This window comes from Cotesia glomerata, unplaced genomic scaffold, assembly GCF_020080835.1.
Source record: "Cotesia glomerata isolate CgM1 unplaced genomic scaffold, MPM_Cglom_v2.3 scaffold_51, whole genome shotgun sequence".
In the NCBI taxonomy this organism is placed as follows: Eukaryota; Metazoa; Arthropoda; class Insecta; order Hymenoptera; family Braconidae; genus Cotesia; species Cotesia glomerata.
Genome location: NW_025404138.1, coordinates 5,901 through 30,195, shown reverse-complemented (window position 1 = coordinate 30,195; position 24,295 = coordinate 5,901). Strand labels below are relative to the sequence as shown.

The following is a 24,295-nucleotide window of genomic DNA, read 5'->3' as shown; positions in this document are numbered from 1 at the left end:
AAAAAAATGAAAAAAATTTTAAATGTTTGCTAATTTCCGTATTATAATTTTTTTTATTACTTAAATATGAATATTTTCATTAATTATTATTTTTTTAAACAATATTAAATATGTTATTGGTCTTATTTTAATGAAAATAAAGTTAGCCGACCTCTAAAAATTTTTAGAATTTTTTTATTGACAAAATTATTACAAAATAATTAAAAAAAAATTTCATTTGTAAAAAATTTGAAAAACTATAATTGCAATTTTTAAAAAATATTTTTTAGTTATTATTTAAATGAAAAAATTTCAAAAAATTCAAAACGTCGGCTAATTTCAGTATTATCTTATTTTAATAAAATAATTTTAAAATTTATTTTAAGAAAATTTCTGTATTAATGAAAATTAATTTAGCATATATTTAATAATTAAAAAAATTTTTGTAACAAATAAATTATGGCAAAAAAAAAAATTGACAAATTGTAGAAATTTAAAAAAATTGAAAATCCAATTTTTTAAAAATAATTTTTTGGATCAAATTTATTTGTTAAAAAAAATTATAAAAAATAGCCAAGTATGACTGCTAACTTTAGTGTCATTCTGTATTACCATCAGAAAACTCGGCACAGTAAATACTTAACCTCTCAATTCATTTATTCTTGCATCAACTCATGTGTTTAGTGCTATTGGAGATAATTTGTTTTTAATAACGTAACAAAAATATTGATTGTCATAAGTAATAATTAGTTTTAACAGTAATTATGTTTATTAATATTTATTAAATAAATCAGGTAACTATTTATTATAAAAATAATTTATTCAAAATAAGTAAGTAAAAAATAAATGATAAATTATGGTAAATATTTTTTTTTTAGATTTATATTATTTACAAAAATTAACAGTAATTAAAAGGGATGCATTTAACCCGAGTAGACAATTCAGTATTTGCGCCATCAGCAAATCTGGTGAATTTAGTAATCGACGAGGTAGCGTTAGAAGGTCTAGATGGAATAACATTAGACACATTATGGATCAGACTGGGTGCACGATTGCAGACTCAAGACGAGTTTCCTCCAGCATTCAAAGAGCAAGTATGGACAATTTGTACTTCAAGCCGAGGAATAAATTTTTACATTTTAGAAGTACCAAGAGCTCCGCTGATTATTTACGACCGGTACGAGTACGTAGACCCCGACTTGGGAATTATAACCGAACCAGACGACATTCCAGATGATATTTACAAGTACTATCCAGTAGATGACGTCAAAAACGGTGTCAAAGGCTCTTGCAAAAGCTATCACACACGCAAGCTGGTTACCAACATGAATTCTGTAAGCTTGCAAGAAGCTAGCGAAAAGTACGGTGCGACTCTAGTGATCGTTGCCTCCCAAGAATTAAGACAGGAAGCTTTATTAGGAGACAGCGTTAGCCCGACGTTGGAGCTGAGTGTTGTTCAATATTGTTTTTTGGAACGAGTCGGAAGATCTCGGTACCATGGAGAAGTCACTCAGGGTAAGAACAGTTTGAGTGTTCTAAATGAAGATCCGAAGACACTTTTTTACTACCGAAAGTTGCTGCTAAAGCACAAGCTGATAACAAAGCAATCGCACTATCAAAAGACATCAGGACATGGAAGTGCTGGAAGTTTGATGCATTTACCGCGTTTTTTCGTCGAGCGCAAACCTAAGATGGTTTTTTTAGCTGAGAGGATCATTGAGATGCTCAAGAGTCGTGAAAATTATCTGATGGACTACCGGGAGATAAAAAAAGAGTTGCAAATTGAACATAGTATCAAGCGTTTGTTTAAAACTTCTTTTTTTCAGAAAGTCGCCAGAGCTGATTTAAAAGTTAGGTACCGAGAATTATATCCCAATGCACCTGACTCTGAGTGGCAACGCAAGGGATGTCCGTCCAAGGAGAAGATAATTCAGGCGGTGCAATTACTTGATCCTAAGGTAGATGCAAACACTCTGTGGAATAAAGAAGACATGGTTGATGACGAAGATTGTTATGATCTTGATGTTTCTAATCAACTTCTTAATGAACCGGTTTTGAAGCAAGCTAACAGTATCGTGGAACGTGCTAATGTCCACGGTATTAGTCAACGAGATCTTGGCGTGCAAATGGGTATGACTAAGCTGCAATCACGAACGATATTAAGGAACTTGTCGAAGCTGAATGTTATTGGAACTTATATGGACTTTTCCGGGAGACAGAGGGTCAGTAAATTTGTGTCGAAAAAATATGAAAAACGCAGTAGGATTAGTAAACAATTTAATTCGGAGATTCGTAAAATGAACAAGTTACGTAAAGAGACTTTAAATGAAGTTGCTAGGCCTAATGCCACTACGGCAATGGATTTCTTTTATCCTCTTGGCTCTAGTGACAATAGTGTCAATATTACTAGTATTGATTATAAAACTGTCGAAACTACTCCTGCTATTGAATATCATCCGGCTCGTGAGGAAAATATCGATGATCCAAATATTATTGTTAATGACTTTGAAACTGTTAATGTTGATACTTTTAATGCAAATGACGCTGATAGGATCGAAGATTTTTCTGAGGAACAAACTTTTGCAGACACCAAAGGCCAAATAATTTCGAAAGCTACTGAGACAATTATTTCTGGTGATATTAAATTCGACGCGCGAAATTCTCAACAAAATGTTGCTGAAGAAAATTATGTTGAAGCTACGATAAATTGTCCGACGGCTAAGGAATGTAATTTAAATATTGAAATGGAAATTGTAAACACTCCGATAAAATTAGAAACACTCGATGTTAATCGTTATCACTTATTTTCGGTTGCAAATAAAGTATTGAATAAATACTCAAAGGTGAGAAATAAAAGTATATTTCAGAAGCGTAGTCACTTTAAAGTTGGATTTTTTAATGTCGCTCATTTAGATTTATCGAGATTATCTTCAATCTCTTGTGTTAACCGTTGGAGACGTAGAAGAAGAAAAGTTAAATCTGCAAAAAATCAGAATCGTAAGCCAAAAGAAGCTATTGTTGTAAGTTCTGTGGGTGAAAAGTGCTATTCTGGAAGAAGCAAATCAAATTCTGTGGATACTAAAGAATGCATTCTTCCAGAAAATTTTGAACCAAATCCGAATATTGAAAATCATGAGTCGGAATGTACAGCGGTGAGTCCTGCTTTGCATCCTGAAGATCATATTCTTCCCGAACGAATTGATTCAAATATATTGGGTGGCGAAGATGCTTCTCGCAAACGAGTTCATCCGGATGAATCTTTAAGTAATGAAGATATAAATACAAAAAGAATAAAAATAAGCAGTAATTTGTTCCACGAGCAACCAGCGAATACTGAAATGAATGCAGTAATTAATATCGAACCTGAAGATTATAATTCTGGATTTTATAATCAAGATAATTATTACAATGAGGGTTATCCAGAAGGATATTGCGACGATGGTTATAATCCAGAAGAATACTATAATGCTGAAGGTTATAACCCAGAAAACTGTAATACAGAAGGTTATAATCCGGAAGAGAGTTATAACCTAGAAGACAATTACGATAATTCTTGGGTTGATGACGATGACGACGAAAAGATAATTGACGCAACAACAACGTCAACCGCTTACTCTTATCGGATGCTCAAGAGGTTAAATCTGATAATAACAATGGTAAAAGAGCACAAAGTTGTCGATGACCCTTCCAAGCTGATGAAAATGATAAACCAACATGAGGAAAGTGAAGGATACGATGTTAAAATGGACAAGAAGTCATTGATGAGGATGTTACAGCGATTAGCGCGTGATAATTTGGTCAAGAACATGAAATTGACCCTGAGCGGCAATGGCAGGAAAAAAGTTCTCTTCTTCGTATGTGACAAGAATATTAATGTAAATCACTCGGTAATTCAATCAGCGGTCGAACAGGCTAAAATAAAGTTCTGTTTAACGCCTCCCACTAAGAAGGTTGTTAAAATGAACAGCCGATCGGGGACTTCCAATGAAATGTCTGCGAAGTCTACGGACCCTACCAAAACAGATTCTACTGTTCTGGTAGCTAATGAGAAAGATAATCCTAAAGTGCCGGCCCTTGAGGTCAAATTCGATTTAAAGGCCGGAAGAGATTACGGTTACAAGCCGAAGTTTATCCGCATGAAAATAATGCACAAGCTTTTGTTTTACTTGATTTACGAGTACAAGGGAGAAAATCTATCAAAGATAGACCAGATCGAGCGACTACGTGCAGAAGGTAATGAGATATCTGAAAAAATGGCGGAAGAAATGTCCGAAATTTATTACAGAGACGTTGACTGGAGAATGTTTATTCCGCCTCTGCCGCAGCACAGTACCTGGGAAAGAGGATGGGCTATGATTTCCGATATCATTCTTCGTTTACCACTCTCTATCTTCCTGGAAATTCACAAGCTTCCGTTTTACCTCCCAGCTTTGAACTACTACCTCAACCACCCAATCAGAAAGCATTATTTGATGAAAGACCTCCCAATGTTAATTCGCAGTCAGATTTTCAGGAACCGTAAGTATATTTATTCCATTATCGAGACTATTCAGCGGCTCGCCTACATCGGACTGGTACAATTTGGCCCTCAGAAGTTCAAAGAAAAGGATCATGTTTTTATTTATCTAAATACGCGGAGTCAATTGGTAGACACGACGCCCTCAGCTCCCGGGTACCACAAAATTGAAGAGAGAGAATATTCCGTTCAGAGTTACACTTTCGACAGGTTACAAACTGTTGAGAATTACTGGTACGACATGTGGCAAATTTGTGTTTGTACCAGATTGGGAGGCCGTCAAACTGTCGAAGGAACGGAAATAACTTTAGAAGATCTGACAAAAAAACCGGAAATGATTCAATGTTTGAAACAGGTACTTCCTAATGAAGTTGCCTCACAAGATTTAGGAATATTACCGGGAGACAGAAAAGGTGCAGCGGGAATTGACTCGGCTTTCTTTTCGCATCTTAAACGCAATTGGAACTGGGAGAACTTCCACTCAAGTGTGTCTCTGAGGTCGATGAAAAAGCAATCGGATAAAGAACGCACTGCTCGGTTGGCGAAGGTCGAGGTCAAGCCCCTCAAGTATACAGAGTTTAAGGGGTTGAAAAAAGTTACAGGGCCAACAACTATTATTGCCAATAAACCGCCGGTCAAGAAACAGAAAGTTAACCCTAATCCTGCGCCGCCTAAGTTAGTCGTGAGCACCATTACGCATCGACCAGATAAGATTGTAAGAAAAGTTTTGCCCAGGAAGCGCCAGGAACGGAAGCGTGTTCATTATGACGAGATCGATCACCAAGCTCTTCAAAATATGAAAATGCAACGAGTCAATTGGGATGCACGAGAAGATCACATTCTTTCGATATGCAAAATTGTTATGGTGTATCTTTGCCCAAATCCTCGGGCTCAACTTTTATCATTTTCTGTGATCAGAGACGTCTTGAAATTTTACTCCAAAACCTCTATCAACAAAACTTCACGCGCGTGCCAACGGAGAATGTTTAACATATATAAAAGACCCCAGGTAGCTTTGGCTGTTACTTTGGGTGTCGAAGAGCTCAAAGAAAATCCTTATATCAGGAAAAAGTATCACAATATTGTGGACGTTATTCGTTCGAATTATGAACCTCATCAGCATGATGAAAAAATAACCAGTGTTTTCAAAGCTATTTGCCATTATGTGGCAAGAAAACATCATCTTTCACAGAAAGATCCTCCAGAATCGACACATCAGCCAGCCACTCTCGGAGAATTCCATCTTTTGTTTAAGATTAGTCGTCCTCAAGGACCGGAGGAAGGCTTCACTAAACCAGTGCGTAACATAAATGACATCCATTCCTCTACTATTAATTCAATTATTTTTAGCTCTATCTGTTCCGGTAAAGATCGTCGTTCGTCGACGTATCAATTGTATCGTATTTATCAGCAGTATCCAGAATTTTTGCTGAAAAGCGCAATTACCCAAATAAAAAATGACAAAACAGTATCCATTAAAAAGCAGTTTGAATCAGTCTTGAAAAGAATTGGTAATGGATGCTGCATGCCAATGACCAGCTCTCAGATTCAACTGAGCTGTAAATACAACTACTTATTTCAATCGGTATTTTCACTGGAAATTTTCAGTGAAGCGCAAGTATTTCTTCAGAAATTGATCGAAGGTTACGCGAGCAATTCTCTTGGTTCAGAACATGGTGTCGAATTTGATTCGCCCACTGGAGGAGTAATTTTAGGACTCCAGGAATTTTTGGCAAACCAGAATCTTGATTTTAATATTAAAATACCTGATTACGTTATTGTTCTTGACCAGGAAATGCCAGAGCATGATACGGGTTTTAAGAAGGTCGCTGAAAGGTATCAGAATATTTTGTGTAGTTTGGAGAATGCTGAAACCAGAGAAGAACAAGAAAAGGAAAAGCAGCCACAGGATTTGGAGCAAAGAGAAGATGTCTCTGAAAATGATGATTCTCCAGCAGATATTTCTGTTGTTGCTGTTAAAGCTACTAAGAAAAATCCGTTAAGGAAAGATTCTTGGGGCTGGCAAAAATCTGATACTGGTAGCAATAGTAGTAATGGATTGGTACTAAATAGCAGTAGTCAAAGTAATATCCAAAGACCAGTCAGAGGTTGTCAATTCGTACTTGATGACAGTGACGACGAATTAGAGTTTAAAACTTCAATAGACGGTCGGGAAATAATAATTACTAAGGGTGATATTGATAATAACAAGTCATCGTTCATCGAAAATGATATGCATGAAGCATTTAGACAGACAAAATTAGGAAACTTGAACGATTTGCCAGAAAATCTAGGCAGCGATGACCAAGAAGAGGATCCGCGTGAAGCTTTACTGAACTTGGTTAACCAAGTTACGATGGGCTCATCGATTGATGAGCTGAATAGGATCGTTAATGAGCACATTCCTATGGATGTTGATGATGAGCGGACAACTAAGCAGTCTATACGACGTGCAGCCATAAAACGCGGAAGAACTGACCAAGATGATGGCTTTGAGTTTGTAAATATTGAAGATTTTGACCACGTTAATGAAGAGCCAGAGAGCCGAAGAAATGTTTCGAATATGGTTAATGATATCATTGCAAATGTGAATTATTGTCATGAATCAAGAAATCAAAGTCGTGTTCGAGATGAAGATACTGGTGAGACGCGGAAAAATTTTACAAGAATAGCGTTGCTTAAAGTACGCGCCGAGTTAAATGAAAAATTACATAATTTACCAGATAGCCATCACGCCCATGAATATTTTGCTGTAAGTAAATTTAGACTTTATTATTCCATGCCCAAGATTGATAAAGAGATAATCACTAATCCACATTTTGTTATCGACGACAGAGTTAAAGAGAATTTATTTTTATTAAAAAATGACTCTTACAAAAATGTTGTTCAAGATTTGAACAAATTTGCAGTCTTTCCGAAAAATCGGCCCGATTACGAGAGTGTTAAGGAAGATCTTGAGACTCAGGGGACAATTGAGTCTTTTGAAATTGATCTTATTTATGATTATGTCCGCAATAAACGTGAACAAGGAGCAACTCTCAAAGAATTGACCAATAAATTTTACCGAGTACTCGAGGAAAAATTGTATGATATTCTTTCTTACATGACTAATTGCCGTCTCTTCTTGCGGTCTGGTGTTACGGAGATGCATTACATTCATTATTCTTACGCCGAACCCTGGTATGTTGAGTCGATTAAAATCTTACGATTACTGCGTGAATCCTTGCCACTTTTCCCACCCGGAAGTGTTTATGTTTTTAACTCTACGAATCATTACACCCAGTCTACGAAAGTATCAGACACATATTTGTCCGAGAAGATTACTAAAGTTGTTGATTTCGGTGATTGTATTGACGACGATGATGATGGTAATGATAAAAATCCTGACGATAATGATAAAAATCCTCATAATAACGATAATAATAATGAGAACGATGATAATAATCTGAGTAATAAGATCGTCCAAGATGATAATGTTACCAATGACAATAACAATGCCGATCAAGATCATGAAAATAATCATGATGAAGATGTTAGTGTAAATAAAAATGCTGATGATGATCAAGAGAATATTCCTAAAGTACCAAAAAATTCTGACGATAATGATAAAAATTCTAATGATAACGATAATAATAATGAGAACGATGCTGATAATCATCTGAGTAATAAGACTGTTCAAGATGATAATGTTACCAATGACAATGACAATGCCAATCAAGATCGCGAAAATACTAATCATGAAAATGATCGTGGTGAAGATGTTAGTGTAAATAAAAACGCTGATGAGAATCAAGAGAATATTTCAAAAGTATCAAAAAATTCTGACGTTAAAGTACTTTATCCAAAGAGTTCTCGTGGAAATGTTGGATTTTTATTACAAACTCAAGATATTGATTCTGCAATCAAAAACTTAGATTTCAGGTAAGTTATATTTTATTATTTATTAACATTTATTTTTTTTTTATTTTTGCTGATATGTTTTTTTCGATTATAATTTTTACAATATTTTTATTCCCTTGAAATTATGCAAAATTTAAATTAATTTTATAATTCATTTTTGAAAAAAGAAATGATATAAAATTTATTTATTAATTTGAAATTAAATTAAAACTCTAGTTTACAATTATTGTAGCCGGATATTAACCTCCGTGAAGTATTACATGTTAGTTAGTAAAATATATTATTTATTTGCGCAATGCAAAAATAATTATACGTGTACTATATTATCACTTTTACTTTGTTTACTATCTAGCTCGAGTTAGTCAGCTTGAAACCTTGAAAAATTTTAAAGATATGAAAAGAAATACTTGTAGATAAACGTTTAGTAAATCACTTAGTACTTTTCCAATATCATAGATAAAATTTTGATTAACAAATAATTATGTATTGATTACAGTTCAGCCGAAAAAATAAACGTGGTAGTAAGACCATGGATAAGAATTGACGGGACGGTTAATCGCATGATATTAGAAAAAATGCTTGGAGCAATACTATCACACTGTTTAATGCACCCTGGTATTGCGTTATCACAAGTGCAAACAAAATTTGTGCCAGCATTACAGCCTTATCATACTCGAGAGCTCGTTGAGGTAATAAAAGCTAATGAACTCGTATTTATTCTACGGTAAATCAACTTATCACAATAATCAATGATAAATGTAAATATTTATTACAGATACTTGTCAAACTGGATTGTTTATCATTAAGAGTAGTACGTAAACCACCTTGTACATTGTTTTCAAGCGCTTCATCAATAAAACTATGTACGTATTTTTTTTTTTAATTTTTTTTTTTAATTTTAAACTTGTCTGTAATTATAAATAATTACCTGTTATATTAAGGCAGTGGTAATTTATAATGAAATTATAAAATTAAATGTTACAGATTATCCAGCCAAAAGTGATGGATCTTCAGAGCTTGAAAGTGAAATAATTGTCGAAACAACAATAGGTGCAGTCATAAAATTCGGTACTTTTATTCGCTATTATCTCTCACGTAAAGCAAATATCAATGACTCTACTGATAATAATGATGGAAATGGTGAAAGTGAATCCATTTAAAGATTAATATAAAGATATTATTTAAAAAAAATTTATAATTTCAATAAAGAAAACATTTTTATAATTGTTTTTAAAAATTTTTTTTATTTAATTATTTAATGTCTAAATTTATTAAAACTAAACTAATCTTTTTTACTAAATGCTTTTATGATAGCTGTTATACTTTCATATGTACCAGTTATAAATCCAAGAAATCCTATCAGTAGTATAAAACAATTTTTAAATAGTTTAAAATAACTAAGAGTATTATTTTGTGAGCGTACTACTATTTCAATAATTGGCGGAAATAGTAATGCTAACGCCGTGCTGCTCAATGCACCGACTAGTGATATAAAGAGACCAAGGTTCGGAATTGCTTCGGCAAGTATGACTGAAGAAAAAACAAAAACAAATAAATTATTCGTTCATTTTGATTAATTATTTTTCATTATATAATAACGTTGTAATAGATTGAATTATTATGTAAATTACTACTTACATGTTCCCAAACAAAGTGCTGATCGGAAGCAAGTTTCTACGATAACTGGATGACGGAAAGGACCATATCTTCTCAATATTTCCGGCCACATAATTGCTATGGGCACGTAAAATTGCAATGCATACGTAAACATAATGCTTAAAGATATAGCGACTTTAATACATTGTGGCAATCTAAAGAGGAAAAAAAAATAAAAAAAATAAACAAAAAGTGATAGCGGTTCAGACAAGAATACAGACACAAAGATAGGTCATGAGAATGAGTAAGAGTGAAAGTGAAAGAAGATAATGAAAATATAATATTTAATTACATTTCTTCAGAATTAAGATTAAGCGTAACAGATCCCTCTATTTTGTCACCATACTGAAGATACGCCAGGAATCCCATTGTTACGAACATTCCAGCGACAAATACCATACCAACATTAAGGACACCTAGAGGACTGCTAAACTTCCGTGGATTTTTCATTTCATTTTTAAGCGGCAGCACCTGTAAATTAAATCAATTGTAATTATGTCATAGTTAAATTCTTGCTACGAAATTTCTTAATCTGTTATTAAAAATATCTTCGGTATAGATATATAAAGTGTATTGGTGTTTATTTACCAGCGTAATAGCTTCAAATGAGTAGATAACAGTGCCAAAGAAGAGAGGAATCGATTGGTAGTCGGCGACATAATCACGCTCGCTTATTGGCGGTAAGTTGTAACTCATAATGTAAACGGTCGCGACATATCCAGCGACTACCAATAAATTAGCAATGGAAGAAACTGGAGCCAGGTACTTAAGGTTTCTTATCCACGTGCTCATCATTATCGGAAGCAAGGCAATGGCCATGTGCCAGTGGACGCTTAAATGGAATCCATACTGGTCTAAAACCTGTTTTTAATAAATTAATATCACGTTTTGTGCACATGATCATACTTAATACTAAGTATTTAATATTATATACTGAGCTTAGTTTTGTTCTTATTACCTGTAACATGTTTGTTGATATGAAGACAAAGTAGACACAGCAAAAACCAAACTGCGTTACACATATAAATAGGTTCACTATCTTTCTGAAATTAATTTTATTACAATCTAGAGTTCATGTTGTTGTTATAATTTTAATTATAATTATTTTATAAATAACTAGATAAATAGATCTCTATATATATATTTTTTATTTTGGCACACCTCATTAGTCCGGAAAACTTTCGTAATCGCTGTGGACCTATTTCAAAACATAATTCGACGGTTCCGGCATATCCAATACTATCTGTTTTAACATTATTACCCACATGTTTACATGCCTCATCGTTACATTCAATCTGCAAATAATTATTTTATAAAATTATTCATTTTATATTTTTAAAATTACATGGTTAAGGTATGCAATCACTTTTAATTAAGTCTATTTTATTTATCGAGCTATGGGAAACTAAAACTTTGTACAAAAATTATACACAAGTTAATAATTGATAATTATTTATTATTTTGTTTTAATCTTCTTAAAAAAAAGATAACTCACATTTTGTATTTATTTACAAAACTCATTTCTTGTATTTGTTAATATCCGTTTATCACAATCTCGTGACAAACTGAATATAAAGTTGAATGTCAGAAAATTACACGTGAGTCAAGCATCAAGCGCTATGCATGTATATGTTAACAAACTTCCCTGTGAACATTAAGAAAAATTTTTGCATTCGTGACGCAAGTTGGTACTAGATTAAAAAAAAAGTTAAGACTTAAATTTTGATAAAAGTTTTAGTCTGCCACAGCTCAATCTAACATTGTAGTTAAACTTTTTGTGCAACAATAAACGACAATAAATAATAATAAATATAAAAAAAAATAAAAGAAAAAAAAACTTGTCGATATTTTTTTTTATTTTAAACATACGAGGATATGTTGCGCGTGTACACAGATGATGCCGAGAAATATCGTGAGTGGTGGACCCAGAAACAATCCGGCATTTCTAAATGCATCTCCAAGAGCAAATATTCCTGAACCAACATTTCCTTTGAATAAGTGCATCATAGTTTCGCAATACCTAAGATAACTTTCTGATTAGTCGTACCCTTACTCCAATAAATATTTCATTTTTTTTATGGCTTCTAATCCTCGATCGATTATATATTATCTATTCAATAGATAACCATGCAATATTTTACCGGGTATTTTTCGGTAACCATTTCATTAACTCATTTAAGTAATAAATAATAATAGTAATTATTATTATTATTATTTTACTATGCTGTTTTATTTTACTGTAATTATTTTTTTTATTGCCACTTACGACGTAGGATGCCCGCTGCCTATCGGATGATCAGAAGCATTGTTGGAATTAACCGTCGAATTTCCCAGCGATATAATTGGATCATTTGATCGAAATACTCCATAATTGTCTTCAATACTTTAATGGGAGTAAATATTTATTAGTAATTAAAGATTTTTTTTTTTTTTTTATTTATTTATTATTATTATTATTAATATACACTTTATCACTTTTTTCAGATAGTTGGTGATTACTTTCAGAAGATATGCTAACTTTCAAATTTATGACGACTATTATTTCTTCAATTTATTGAATTGAAAATTAATCAATTATTTATTTTTTTTTTATTGTAAGTAAATTTAAACACGTTTTATTATTTTTCTAATAAGGAAGTGAATATTTAAATAAAATTTTCAATATTTACTTTTGCAGTTATAATTGAAGCAAGTAGAATATATTTTAATTTACGGTCATGAATTATGTTAATAATGAAGATAACAATGTAATTGAAGTTATTGAAAAAATTTAATTTTAATGAGCCTAAGAAGATAAAGATAAGTAAAAAATAGAAATGTTTGTTTTAAATTCTTAATGATCGCAGCTTAATTAAGTTATTAATTATAAAAACTCACATGCTGATTTTGGAATCTTCGAATATTGTCTCAGCTCCCCGTTTAATATCTTTACTTTTTTTAATACTTGGATTTGTATGCAATTCCATCTGCAATAAAAAAGAAATAACATGAAAATAGTATTCAAAGATTAAAAGAAATACATGTTTAATGACCATAGAAAGGATATCTTGTAAGTTACGGGCGATGGCCATGACAAAAATTTCCACGGTAAAGTACAATGACAATGAAACTAAATGAAAACAAATAAACATACATAGCACAACAAAAAAAAAATTATTGGCCATTGTCATTATAAATTTGCGACATGTGATAACAGTGATTACACATGATAATAGCTGCCCACAGTGTGATTATTATAAATGCGAATAATTTATCCTTACTATCTGCAGCATTCTTCAATTATACATCACTCTTGAAGAAAAAGAACTGCCAATTATCTTAGCACTTAATAAATCAGCAATTTATTTATTTCTTCAATAAACTTCACCGTTATGAAGCGGATTTTTATGGTTTTGATTCTCACACTATCATAAGTATCAGTTTCGTTGATGAACTCACACGATTTTACTAGAATTATTGATAATTATTTTGTCCTTAATGACGGCAATAATAACAATGATGATTAACTTATTTGTATTAGTATTAGTTATTAAAAGCCTAACTAACAATCTATTTATTTATCTAACACTCAAACAAGCGCACGTAATACGCACGTGTTACGTGTGTTTAGAAATAAATTTGTTGTATTATTTATTTCAAGCTCCGTCACACGCAACAATTAATACACATACCAGTAGCTTTGATATAAATAGACGAATATAGTTAAATAGTAATGGAATTTTTCCGCTAACTAATAGACTCTAACTATCTAGCGATACATTTGTCATCAATTATTTTAAATCACTAGTTAATTGACAAAAAAAAAATAAACAAATAGATTTTCAGCACTAAAACAAATAATTGTGTAATTACTGTCGGATTTTTTCGCAATATTTAAGATTAAATATTCAAATATATGTGTATAGTAATAATAATATATAATGGTAGTGAGTAAGGTAATTCGAACTGCACAATTTAGACTATATTTAAATCACATTGCAAGAGTTAGTGTGAACAAGTAAAGCAGACTAGAAGTGCCTCTTGGCTTTTAAAATCCGAGATGTTATTTTAACACGTGTAATTTCTCAGCGTAAATAATAATAAGTGATAAAACTTATTTTTTAAGAAAAATATTTACTTTTTAAGTTATTATTTTTTATTTATTTATTTATTTTTTTTATTTAGCTAACTAATTTAATGTGACGATGAAGATAAGTTTTAATAACTGTTATTACCTTTGTATTTGTTAGTAATATATATAATATATATTATATATATTTACATTCGTACAATTGTTACAGGTTTAACTGATAAGTTAGTTGTTAAACCTTCGAGTACTTGGATACAACTGATGAAATGTTTCTTCAAGAAACAGACAAGGCATATATTCTGGAGAGTACCCAAACGGTAGACACGATGACGATGACGACGACGTCTCTCAGCAGCTCCTTTCATCCCCACCAACCACAAATCTTACTCTGTCTCAGTACCCCCGCATATCAAGAGATATTAAGTACAAATGTAAGTATTAAGTAAAACAAGCCATTCATTTTATTTATTTATTTACACTAATTAATCTTCTTCCAGATTTCGTTTTTCGCCACCTGAAGAAATAAAAAAAATCCGCTCAAATCACGTCAAGCTATTCAAAATTTCAGGTAAAATTAAAATACATCCATTATACTTATAATGATAATACTAACTTTAGTAATTTATTTGTTATTATGATAATTAATTTTCACCCGACTGATGTAAATAATTTTTTTAATTGTAGGTGGCCTGAACGAGTATTTACAAGTTTACTTTTAAACTCAGACATTTAATAATTACAAATGAGTCATTTGTTGCCAAAAGGATAAGAATCATAAATTTAATTATCTTTTTATTTTTTAAAATGATAAATTTTTTATATTTCCTTGTTCATGACTGGCTTTATTTCAGAGGGATTAATCAATGTAAAAGTAATATTTTACAGTGCACCGATTTATTGAATTGCTCGGTAATTAAATGAATAAATGAACCAAAGTGTAAGTAAAGTAAATGTGTATTTATGTAAGTATTGGTGATATTTATATTTATAGTATTTATGTTTATATTTATGATAATGTAATGGACGTGGATAGTCTTATCAAGGACATAGACGTGTTAATGTTGATTATAAATAAAATAAAAAAACAAGTGAAAGTAAAAAGTATCGTTACGAATTCATAAGTTACAAATGTCCAACAGACGCTAACGCATAACGCCTACGCTTGTTCTTTTCCATTCAAACCTCCTATTTTATTTACTTTTAAACTTGTTCTTGTTCTTGCTCTTATTCTTCTTATTTTAATTTATTTTTTTTTGGTTCTTTTGAGATGCATCTTGGAGAACAAGTAATAATTCAGTAGGCGTTTTATAACGAGTTCGCTATAATTTCTTAGGTACTTACCTTTCTTTGAATTATCAGACTTTTTATTTTATTATTATTATTATTATTATTATTATTATTATTATTATTATTATTATTATTATTTATCAAACAAACACTCGACATTGTAAATAGCAAACTGAATATAATATTATCTTTATAATTCTACTAAGAATCACTCAGCAAATAAATGATAATTTGTTAAAGAGCATTGTGAAGAAAAATTAACGGATAAAGATGATGATTTGATGATTGGATATTATGGAGATTACTTAAATTATGGTAATAATTTGATAATGAAGATGATTAAAAGTGTTGAAGAAAAAATAAGATTACGGGTTGTAAAATCTTAGGGTCAAGGAAGATTAATTGTGTTTAGTTAATATTAGCTTTAAAAATATTAGTTTTAATTGAAAGTCATTGGGATATCCGGCCAAGTTGCTACTGTTTATTGTATTATGTACTGTTACATTAGATTATGTATATAGTTGGCAGGCTAAACACCGTGATGTGATGAATATTAAACGAGGCGTGTCTCTGATGGCTATTAAACGTGTTGTAGTTGATGAGCGACACGACAAAGCTCGCTGTAAAAAAGCTGATGATTGAACTATTAAAGGTCGAGTTACTCGCTGAGATAAGATATCATTTGATTACTACTTACATCACTACATACATAATGCATGTCTGTGTATTACATTTTTAACACTATTGTGTATGCAATTTAGAGATCAAAATCAAATCTAATTAAAATAACTTAAATTAACTCAACAGTTAAGTTACTGTAAGCATTTTTGTAAAAATAAATTTTTAATTGTTTCCGAGCGATGCGTCGCGTTAAGGATAAATCGATTTTTTTAAAACTGTAACAGATAAGATTCAGTGCATGGAATTCTGTGACATAACTGACTCATTTACTTATTAACAGGCGAGACCAGTGATTGCAGTTTCAATCAGTTTAGCGAAATGAATGGAAATTTTGAAAAAACGTTTTTAGAGATAATAGATAATTTAATAAACTATTTCACCACAAAGTGTTTTTTTCAAAAATTTCATTCGTTTCGTGAAACCAATCGAAACTGCAATTGCTCTGCTGTTGGGAGTGCGACAGAGATAGTTTCGTTGAACTCCGTGAGAGCAAAGCGAGACAAAGATGGTCTCGCCTATTAAGTCAGTCAATTATTTATACTCTGTAAGACTAATGAGCAAAGAAAATCTGAAGGTCTTAAACTTTTTCCTTGTTCTAATAAACGGTTTTTATAGATTGTTGTGTAAAAGGACATTCAATTTTTTTTTTCTTCAAAATTTATTAAAATTCAAAATTAGTTATTTATATACTTTTTAATTAATAGCGTTGGAAATTTTGAGTATTATTAATTCCGTATATAATACATCATAGAAAAAAAATTTATTTGCGACCCTGTCAAGAAGATTAATTTTAAATTTAAACCAACAAAAATAATTTTTGACATTACCTTGAAGTAAATAATTATTTTAATTTATTATTTACTTATTCATAGTCACGCAGAATTATATATATATTTTTTTTGGCGAAAATAATTGCAAAATTTTTTTACATTTTCCTTATTGCTGTTATTAGTATTATTCTCTTGCAAAAACATTTTAGAGGAAATAACAACATCAGTTAAGTAGAATATAAAATTAGACATGAGATTTGTAAACTGAATGATTAGTCTACGTCTATTAATTTCTCCGGATGTTCTTCTCGAGTGACAAGTTCACAAGCATTAGATAATTAATATTAATACGGTTTGACCTATTTTTTAAATTTGTGTTATTGAATCTCAGGTTTATTTTTCCATAAGGTTATTAGAGGTAATTCTTACATAATTTTTCAATTACAACATAAAAATAATTAAATTAAATTATTTCTTACACTATCAATCTTCTTTATAAATAAAAAAATATAAACAAAATAATAGAGTACTTAAATCAAATCAAGTATGAATCTAGTAAGAGGATGTTACGGAATGTTCCTACTAGAGAAGAAAATTTCTTGATTATTTTTTCATTCTTAACAATAGGATACGATACATTTTGACAGGATCTTGATAGGAGTTAGATACAATAAGGATATTAAAAATGAAAAACTCTTCGTATACCTTGAAATTGTATTTAAAACCTAAGATTACGTTCGTTTACATTTTGTATTTTGTTTTGTTTGTTCATTTTTTAGACAAAACTAATATATAATATTTATATATTTATATATATAAATTTATATATAATATTTATGTATAAAGTTACAACTATTTAAAATTAGCTTATTCGTTTTTGTTAATATAACAATTAAAATAATATTTTTTTATAAGCAACTTAATTGGAATATCAGATAACTGATTTTTTATTCATTAAATAAAAATAATAACTAATACATACAATAAAAATAATAAACAACGGAATAACAATGACACAGTCAGTACATCCTGAAAAATTAGTTATATAAATTTACTTAATTTCTTTTTTCAGTACTTTATTAATCTATTCGTATAAATATTAAACAATTCTAAAAAGTTTATTTTTTATTTTGTTTATTTTTTTTTATTTTTTTTTTTTTTATTAAAATTTCAGGCGACATAGAAAAATTTATCAATGTTATTCGCGTCAGTATGAAAGTTTGATGGCACTTTTTTTTTTAATTTTGAGCGTTATTTTTTGTTCGTCCTCATTTGATATATTTACAGTTGATTTGAAAGTTATTGTATATGCCTTGTATACAGCAGCAGGATAATAAACATCACTTTTGGCACGTTATCTAATGTGATGAATTCTATATATAATAGAAGTATTGTATATAATATTTTTTTTTGTTTTCTACATTAATAAAAACCTTACATACCCCGTTAACGATTTATCAGTTAAGCATTACATGCTTATACCTATAGCTCGTATTATTTATTTATTTTTAAATTTACTTTTTTATATAAATGTTGTAGCAAAGTAGTATAAAAAAGAAATAAAAATAAATAAAGATTGTTTTCTTTTTGCAGTAGCAGACGACAATTCATACGTTCGTAAGTTGAAATAATTGTCCGGTTGTTTATAATTATTTTTTTAAAGAAATAGGTGCCCCATTGTCGTAGACAATCCTAAAATGCAAGCAATGGAATGAATTAATGGCAATTCGATTATTTTTTTTTATTATTTATTTAAATGGCTCATGCAATGAAAAGATAAATAATACTAATAATAAAAATTTGTATCTTTTAAATAATAATTCGACCAGACTGTCGTTAATTATCAGTCTATATATTATAAGCGTAAAAGAAGTAAACAATAGTGTGTAAAGTGTAGAGTACATTCTGATGAATGTAAGAAAGTATTGTCATACATTAAATATCATAATACAAGTACATACTTCTATTTGATGTATTATGTTAATGATTATAAGTGAGTAGATGTTGATGTTGATGTTAATTAAGCATACCAAGCTTCAAAGAATAATTAACGTGCATTAATTCCCAAAAAAGTTGTCGTGAGAAATCAACAAAGCATCGCATAAAAATGTGCATTATTTACAAGTACATGTTAAAATTAATTATTATCATTATTAATAAAAGAATGTCGCCCTTGTAAAATCCGTTTCATTAACACACAATTTTACTCTCTTTTTAAATAGAGACTTTTTCGTTAATAATGACTATTAATTTTGATGTTGGGGCCAAAAAATATTATTCAACATCGTGAAGAAAAAAAAAAACCAAAGTACGTCATGCTAAAAATCTAATCGAGTAAAAAAACGACATCCTCATTCTTTTATGAGAAGAATAATTAAAATTATGTACATAACTTGAAAACAGAATAAAATTAAAAAAAAAAAAAAAATTAAAAAAAATAGAAATTCTACATAACATCGACAAAAAATTCACACGGATTTCCCATCGCAATTCGAAATGACTGTCTACTACCAGATAAATCTTGCTGATTCTGCTGATTCGACGAGCCAGTGCCTGTTTGTACCGATTGCTCAGAACCGCTTGATCTGCTGCGGCTGCCGTTGGATCGTTTCCCATTAGATCCGTTGCCGTTGCCGGAATTTTTGTTCGGCACTGTTGGTGGTACGTGGAGTTCAGACTCAGATGCTGATGAACACGATTTTAAGTCATGAATTGGCTCTTTGCAAATATGCTCACTACCCGCGCTACTTCCGCCTGGGACACAACAAAAATTATTTTTTATTAACATTACTGTATATTTTTTATTCAATAATTACAATCTGAATAAAAAAATTCTCTCAAAATGACTTTTGAATTTTTTTATGGATGATCTGGTGATTTTTTTTGAATGATTTATGAATAATCTGGTGCACATAATAAAGGAAGAATATATTTAGATTTTACAAACGTAAATCACTTTAACGTTTCAAGTTCTGTAGTTTGTAATTAATTTACAGTTTTTTTAAACTTGTAAGCTTTTTTGAGTTAAAACCAAAGGGTAATTTAAGTGTTATCAACAAATAATATTTTTAAATGTTTATACTAGTTAAAAAAATGTTGAAAATGATGAGTAATTATTACCTATTTAAAATTTACTTTCTAATATCTATCTAATATTTATATCTTTAAAAAAAAAAAAAAAAACCTTTGTATAAAACTGTTAAGTTATGCAAATAAAACACTACATATATATACTTGTAAGCTTTTTTGACGAAAAAAAATAAAATAAAATAATCTATTAAATTTCTTGAAAAAAAAAAAACGATTTATCAGTGAAAAGAAAAATATATGTATTACTGATAAAATCGACCATATACACAAACCACTTGTCAAAAAAAATTATATTTTAAACTAACAGTGATCAGACAAAATCTGAAATGATAAGATGTTATGATTTTCCGACGACAAATATATAAAACACCCTGAGGTAATTTATCTAATAGATATATGGCAATCACAAAACTTTCCTCATAAAGAATAAAAAAAATATAAATATAAATGATAAAATATAAAAAGGAAAATACCTGACTCACTGTGGATACTTTCTTCACGATGATAACCATATATAGTAGGTTCATTGGTGAAATTAAAGGGCATTGGACTGTATCCAGCAGCGGAATGGGGTGCATAAGGTCCTGAATACGTTCCAAGCTCCCAACCGATGGGTGGTGGCAGGGGTCCAACAGTATCGCCGTCGAGTTTCATGCTGCCCATTGTCGAGCATAAATCACCAAATATATAATAGCATTGTTCGGAAAATGTTATCTTATTGACGGTGTGTCTGATGAATCCAGCTTTAAGCATAAGCGATGCATATTTACGCGCATCGCGACGATCAATAAACCCCTCAACGTGTGTATTTAGCCAATCAACAACATCTGCACCGATGAATGCATTTGGGATTGTTATTTTTAACCACATACGGTCACGGATCTCGAGACCAGAATCCGGCCGGGCCATTGCACGTACTATCGTTGGCATATCTGTATTGATACTCAAGCGTAACTCTTCCAGTGGTCCTGCAATCGTACGTCATTAATAACATATTGCCAATTAACTTGTCACAATAAAACTCATTAAATTAAATCAAATGAAATAGTAGAGCTTAGGGGAGATCGATTAATTATTATCGCTTACGTTCAGTATCGGGCAGCGTACTAGCGAGACTACTAGATGTCGAAGTCAAGGTCGTCGCGCTGGGTGGACGTGGTGGAAAACCTTCACCGCGTATTGCTGCTGTGTGCGCTACCCAAGCGCCAGGATCTATTGGGCGAACCGGTTCTGTGCGTGGAATTGTGAAGTAGCCCTTTGGATTTGGATCCCAACACTTTGCCACGACCAGTTTTATTGGCCTGGATTAATAAATAACAAATAATAAATAATTAATGACATTTCATTATCACCTCAAGTTATCTTTATTTTAATAATAGTAATAAATGTAAGATATTATTTATGTACCCAGGTTTTTGAACGACTTCACGTAAAACTCTTACTGCCTCGTCGTTAGACATGTTTTCGAAATTTATGTCGTTTACTTGGAGAATCATATCACCGGGTTCTATCCTGCCGTCTAAAGCTACTGCGCCTCTGTATAATTAAATAAATAAATAAACCATTGAGATAAATAATTGCCGGTAATTATTGTCCTGTCAATAATAAGTTACCCTTTCATAATAGAGCCGACGTATATTCCACCGTCGCCACCTTTATTGCTTTGCCCCACGATACTAATACCAAGAAAATTAACAGTGTCCATGTTCAAAGATACCGTTATAATATTGAGTGACATGGTACTGTCAGTAATACTACTGAATGAGGATGTACGAGACATTGGCGGGAGTCTATGTCGCCGTCGTCTTTGAGGTCTACGGCGATCTAAAACAACACACCGACAACCAAAGGTCATATTTATGTTAGTAAGATCTTTCTCAATCTATTTAAGATTAAATTAATTCAATTTATATAGATAATATTTATGTTTGTAAATATAATTAACCTAATGTAGCACGTTCAATAGTACTACTCATATTTGTGTGACGTCCAGTTGTTGATGTTATACGACTGCTCGCATCGTCATCAGACTCCATGAATGTTGATGTCTCGAGATCAGAACTCAATATTGACGCTGTTTCGTAACCGTGCCCTGAACGGTGTTTTGAATGTCCATTTATACGTAATCCTAAAAATATAATATTATTTATTCAATCGATTTAGTTATCCAGATAAGTTTAGTTTAGATTTATAAATAAATTTTTTGAACTTACCATTATATTTAGAATACTTTTCATATTTATCAGCATGATGTTTTGAACTTTTATGTAAATGATGATGACCCTGTCGACTACTTATAATACTTTCTGTTTCAGTAAGCGTGTCGTCGTGTGACATTGTCGGTGGTCCGCGGTTCGTAAGACCTGTTGGTACATGATCAACCCTGTCATGTTTAGCATCAGTATGAGCCACTGAATCTGTACACTGTGACGCTCCATCAGATACATTACTTCCCTCAGCGGATACGAGCTATTCATAGTTAAAAAGTGAAAATATACATATGTATAAACATAAATATAAATATAAATACAATATATAAAAAATAATAATAAATTTGTATGACAATTTAATGGTATTGGATATTGAAGAATTTATTTGACTGTATTTATTATTTATATTTAACTTTTAGTGCTCTGCTCGATTAATTCGTTTTCTTTTTAGTGTTCTCGAAGATTAAACGCGATCCAATATACAAACCGAAGAAATAAATAATAATAAAAAGTAAGCTAAAGAAAATAAAAAAAGTGATCGGTTGACGAGAGTAATCAAAAGGTTGCCCATTCATCAGATTAGTGAATTCGTCTGGTGCTATATGACTGGCTCTGGTTTTAGTTTGAGTTATAGGTGGAAGAAAGATGGAACAGAGGGATAAAGCCACCTATATATCTATCTAGATGTATATATGTATACATACTCAATATAACACCCACCCCATCCTCTCTACTAACAGAGCACAGAACTCTGTACCCACACCGTTAACGGTCGTCACCCGCTCTACTCTTTCTCTTTCTATCTTGCTCTTCGTCTCCTATAACTACGGACAAAGTATATCTTTAAATTACTTTGATGCCGAGTAAAACCGGAAATTTTTGCATGGAAAATTCAGGAAGAAAAATTCAACTAAAAAATAAATATAAAAAACTAACATTACACGTTGACACATAAAATATATGTTAAAAAAAAATAAAAGGCCGTAGCATTAACATGCTTTCAGGTATTATTTTTAATTCACACAAATTTATACTTTCTACTTTTAATTAACATACTTAATCACTTATCCATAGATTTTAATTAATTAATTTTAAAAATAGGCATTTTTTATGGTGGTTTTTTAAATAAAATTAATAAACTTACCCATGAAACGACTCGTCCATTGAAACAGGGAAGATGTGCATCGTCGTCAACAATTTCTTCTTTGACAACTCTGTTGAATAAAAATAGTTATAATGTTTATTAGACAAGGTGACAAGTAATTCGAGTATTTAAAAAAATTTATCAATGAATGAATATATTACAATATATACTATCGTAGATAAACAAAGTTTTGTTAAAAAAAATGTATAATTTATAAGTAAACATACTAAACATTATTATATTTACATAAGATAAATCTTGACTACTGTTTACTGTTCTTTAGAGTTAATGTAATCAACAATGAGGCGGGTGAATGACCTGATTGAACGAATAAACAATCAGCCAAAATAATTAGAGCTAAATAAATAAAAGTTCTAGTAGAACAATGAGTGTATTGTCTCAATTGGTTGTCGAAGTAATATACCAAAGAAAAAAGTGAATTATCAACGAAAAAAAAAAATTGATTGACAAAAAAAAACAGAGCTGAACAGAGCGCAGCACCATGAATTGTCACTTGATTCAACGTCAGGCTCTGCCCAGAGTAGTTGAACAATAATTATTTACAAAAAATAATGTTTAATTGCTGGGTGTAATTACTGGAAAAAATTAAAATTATAAAAGTTTTTAATAAACAATTACAAGGATGACAAATGTTGCTCACCCGAAATCATCGTCCATAGACTTGAAAAAAAATTTGTAATTCGGACGATTCAATACATTCTTAAAGTCTGCTAGTGTCACTCGTTCCGGTGATATTGTTAGTTTAACTAAATAAGGCGTTTCCTCATCATCAATATGATAAATTATTTTAGTCTCTTCCATTTTAATAATTATTATTATCTGTAACAATATCCACTCCGGTACACAACAATAATAGTATTATTATTTTAATAACTTTTGTCGCGACACTATTCACTGACACGACAATCATACCAAGCCAATATGGCTACAGCCGAACGATCCAAGGCGTGATACGCAACCAACGACTAGTTC

At 30.9% G+C, this 24,295-nt stretch overlaps 3 protein-coding genes and 1 long non-coding RNA gene across 11 annotated transcripts; 2 read left to right on the top strand and 2 right to left on the bottom strand.

Moving 5' to 3' along the window:
- Positions 1 to 659: 659 nt before the first annotated feature.
- On the top strand, positions 660 to 9,619 carry LOC123274663 (general transcription factor 3C polypeptide 1). Of its 2 annotated transcripts, XM_044742401.1 has the most exons (6): positions 660 to 773; positions 858 to 7,872; positions 8,095 to 8,416; positions 8,892 to 9,084; positions 9,171 to 9,258; positions 9,380 to 9,619. In XM_044742401.1, exons 2-6 carry the CDS (start codon positions 897 to 899, stop codon positions 9,553 to 9,555), a joined length of 7,755 nt encoding a protein of 2,584 aa, XP_044598336.1. In that variant the 5' UTR covers positions 660 to 773; positions 858 to 896; the 3' UTR covers positions 9,556 to 9,619. The 2 variants fall into 2 exon arrangements, with proteins under 2 accessions (XP_044598336.1, XP_044598335.1); XM_044742400.1 differs by having other exon boundaries at positions 661 to 773; positions 858 to 8,416.
- Positions 9,620 to 9,659: 40 nt separating this feature from the next.
- LOC123274664 (proton-coupled amino acid transporter-like protein CG1139) lies at positions 9,660 to 16,140 on the bottom strand. 4 transcript variants are annotated; one of them, XM_044742403.1, is made up of 10 exons: positions 16,105 to 16,140; positions 12,929 to 13,017; positions 12,318 to 12,434; positions 11,921 to 12,071; positions 11,213 to 11,346; positions 11,010 to 11,094; positions 10,640 to 10,912; positions 10,344 to 10,522; positions 10,034 to 10,206; positions 9,660 to 9,925 (listed from the first exon to the last, which is right to left on the bottom strand). In XM_044742403.1, the coding sequence occupies exons 1-10, from the start codon at positions 16,123 to 16,125 to the stop codon at positions 9,678 to 9,680; spliced, it is 1,470 nt and encodes a 489-aa protein (XP_044598338.1). In that variant the 5' UTR covers positions 16,126 to 16,140; the 3' UTR covers positions 9,660 to 9,677. The 4 variants fall into 4 exon arrangements, with proteins under 4 accessions (XP_044598338.1, XP_044598339.1, XP_044598337.1 ...); XM_044742404.1 differs by lacking the exon at positions 16,105 to 16,140 and adding an exon at positions 13,312 to 13,455; XM_044742402.1 differs by lacking the exon at positions 16,105 to 16,140 and adding an exon at positions 13,084 to 13,137.
- LOC123274665 lies at positions 14,419 to 16,083 on the top strand. Its single transcript, XR_006511546.1, has 4 exons — positions 14,419 to 14,551; positions 14,618 to 14,688; positions 14,805 to 15,057; positions 15,154 to 16,083. It is a non-coding gene; the product is annotated as an uncharacterized LOC123274665 (long non-coding RNA).
- Positions 16,141 to 17,953: 1,813 nt separating the features above from the next.
- On the bottom strand, positions 17,954 to 24,295 carry LOC123274657 (segment polarity protein dishevelled homolog DVL-3). 4 transcript variants are annotated; one of them, XR_006511544.1, is made up of 11 exons: positions 23,964 to 24,294; positions 23,303 to 23,372; positions 22,162 to 22,417; positions 21,894 to 22,076; positions 21,562 to 21,772; positions 21,356 to 21,484; positions 21,035 to 21,249; positions 20,422 to 20,916; positions 19,370 to 19,612; positions 18,301 to 18,550; positions 17,954 to 18,231 (listed from the first exon to the last, which is right to left on the bottom strand). XR_006511544.1 is itself a non-coding variant. In XM_044742383.1 (10 exons), the coding sequence occupies exons 1-10, from the start codon at positions 24,122 to 24,124 to the stop codon at positions 18,516 to 18,518; spliced, it is 1,998 nt and encodes a 665-aa protein (XP_044598318.1). In that variant the 5' UTR covers positions 24,125 to 24,294; the 3' UTR covers positions 17,954 to 18,515. The 4 variants fall into 4 exon arrangements, 2 of the variants coding, with proteins under 2 accessions (XP_044598318.1, XP_044598317.1); XR_006511545.1 differs by having other exon boundaries at positions 17,954 to 18,216; XM_044742383.1 differs by having other exon boundaries at positions 17,954 to 18,550.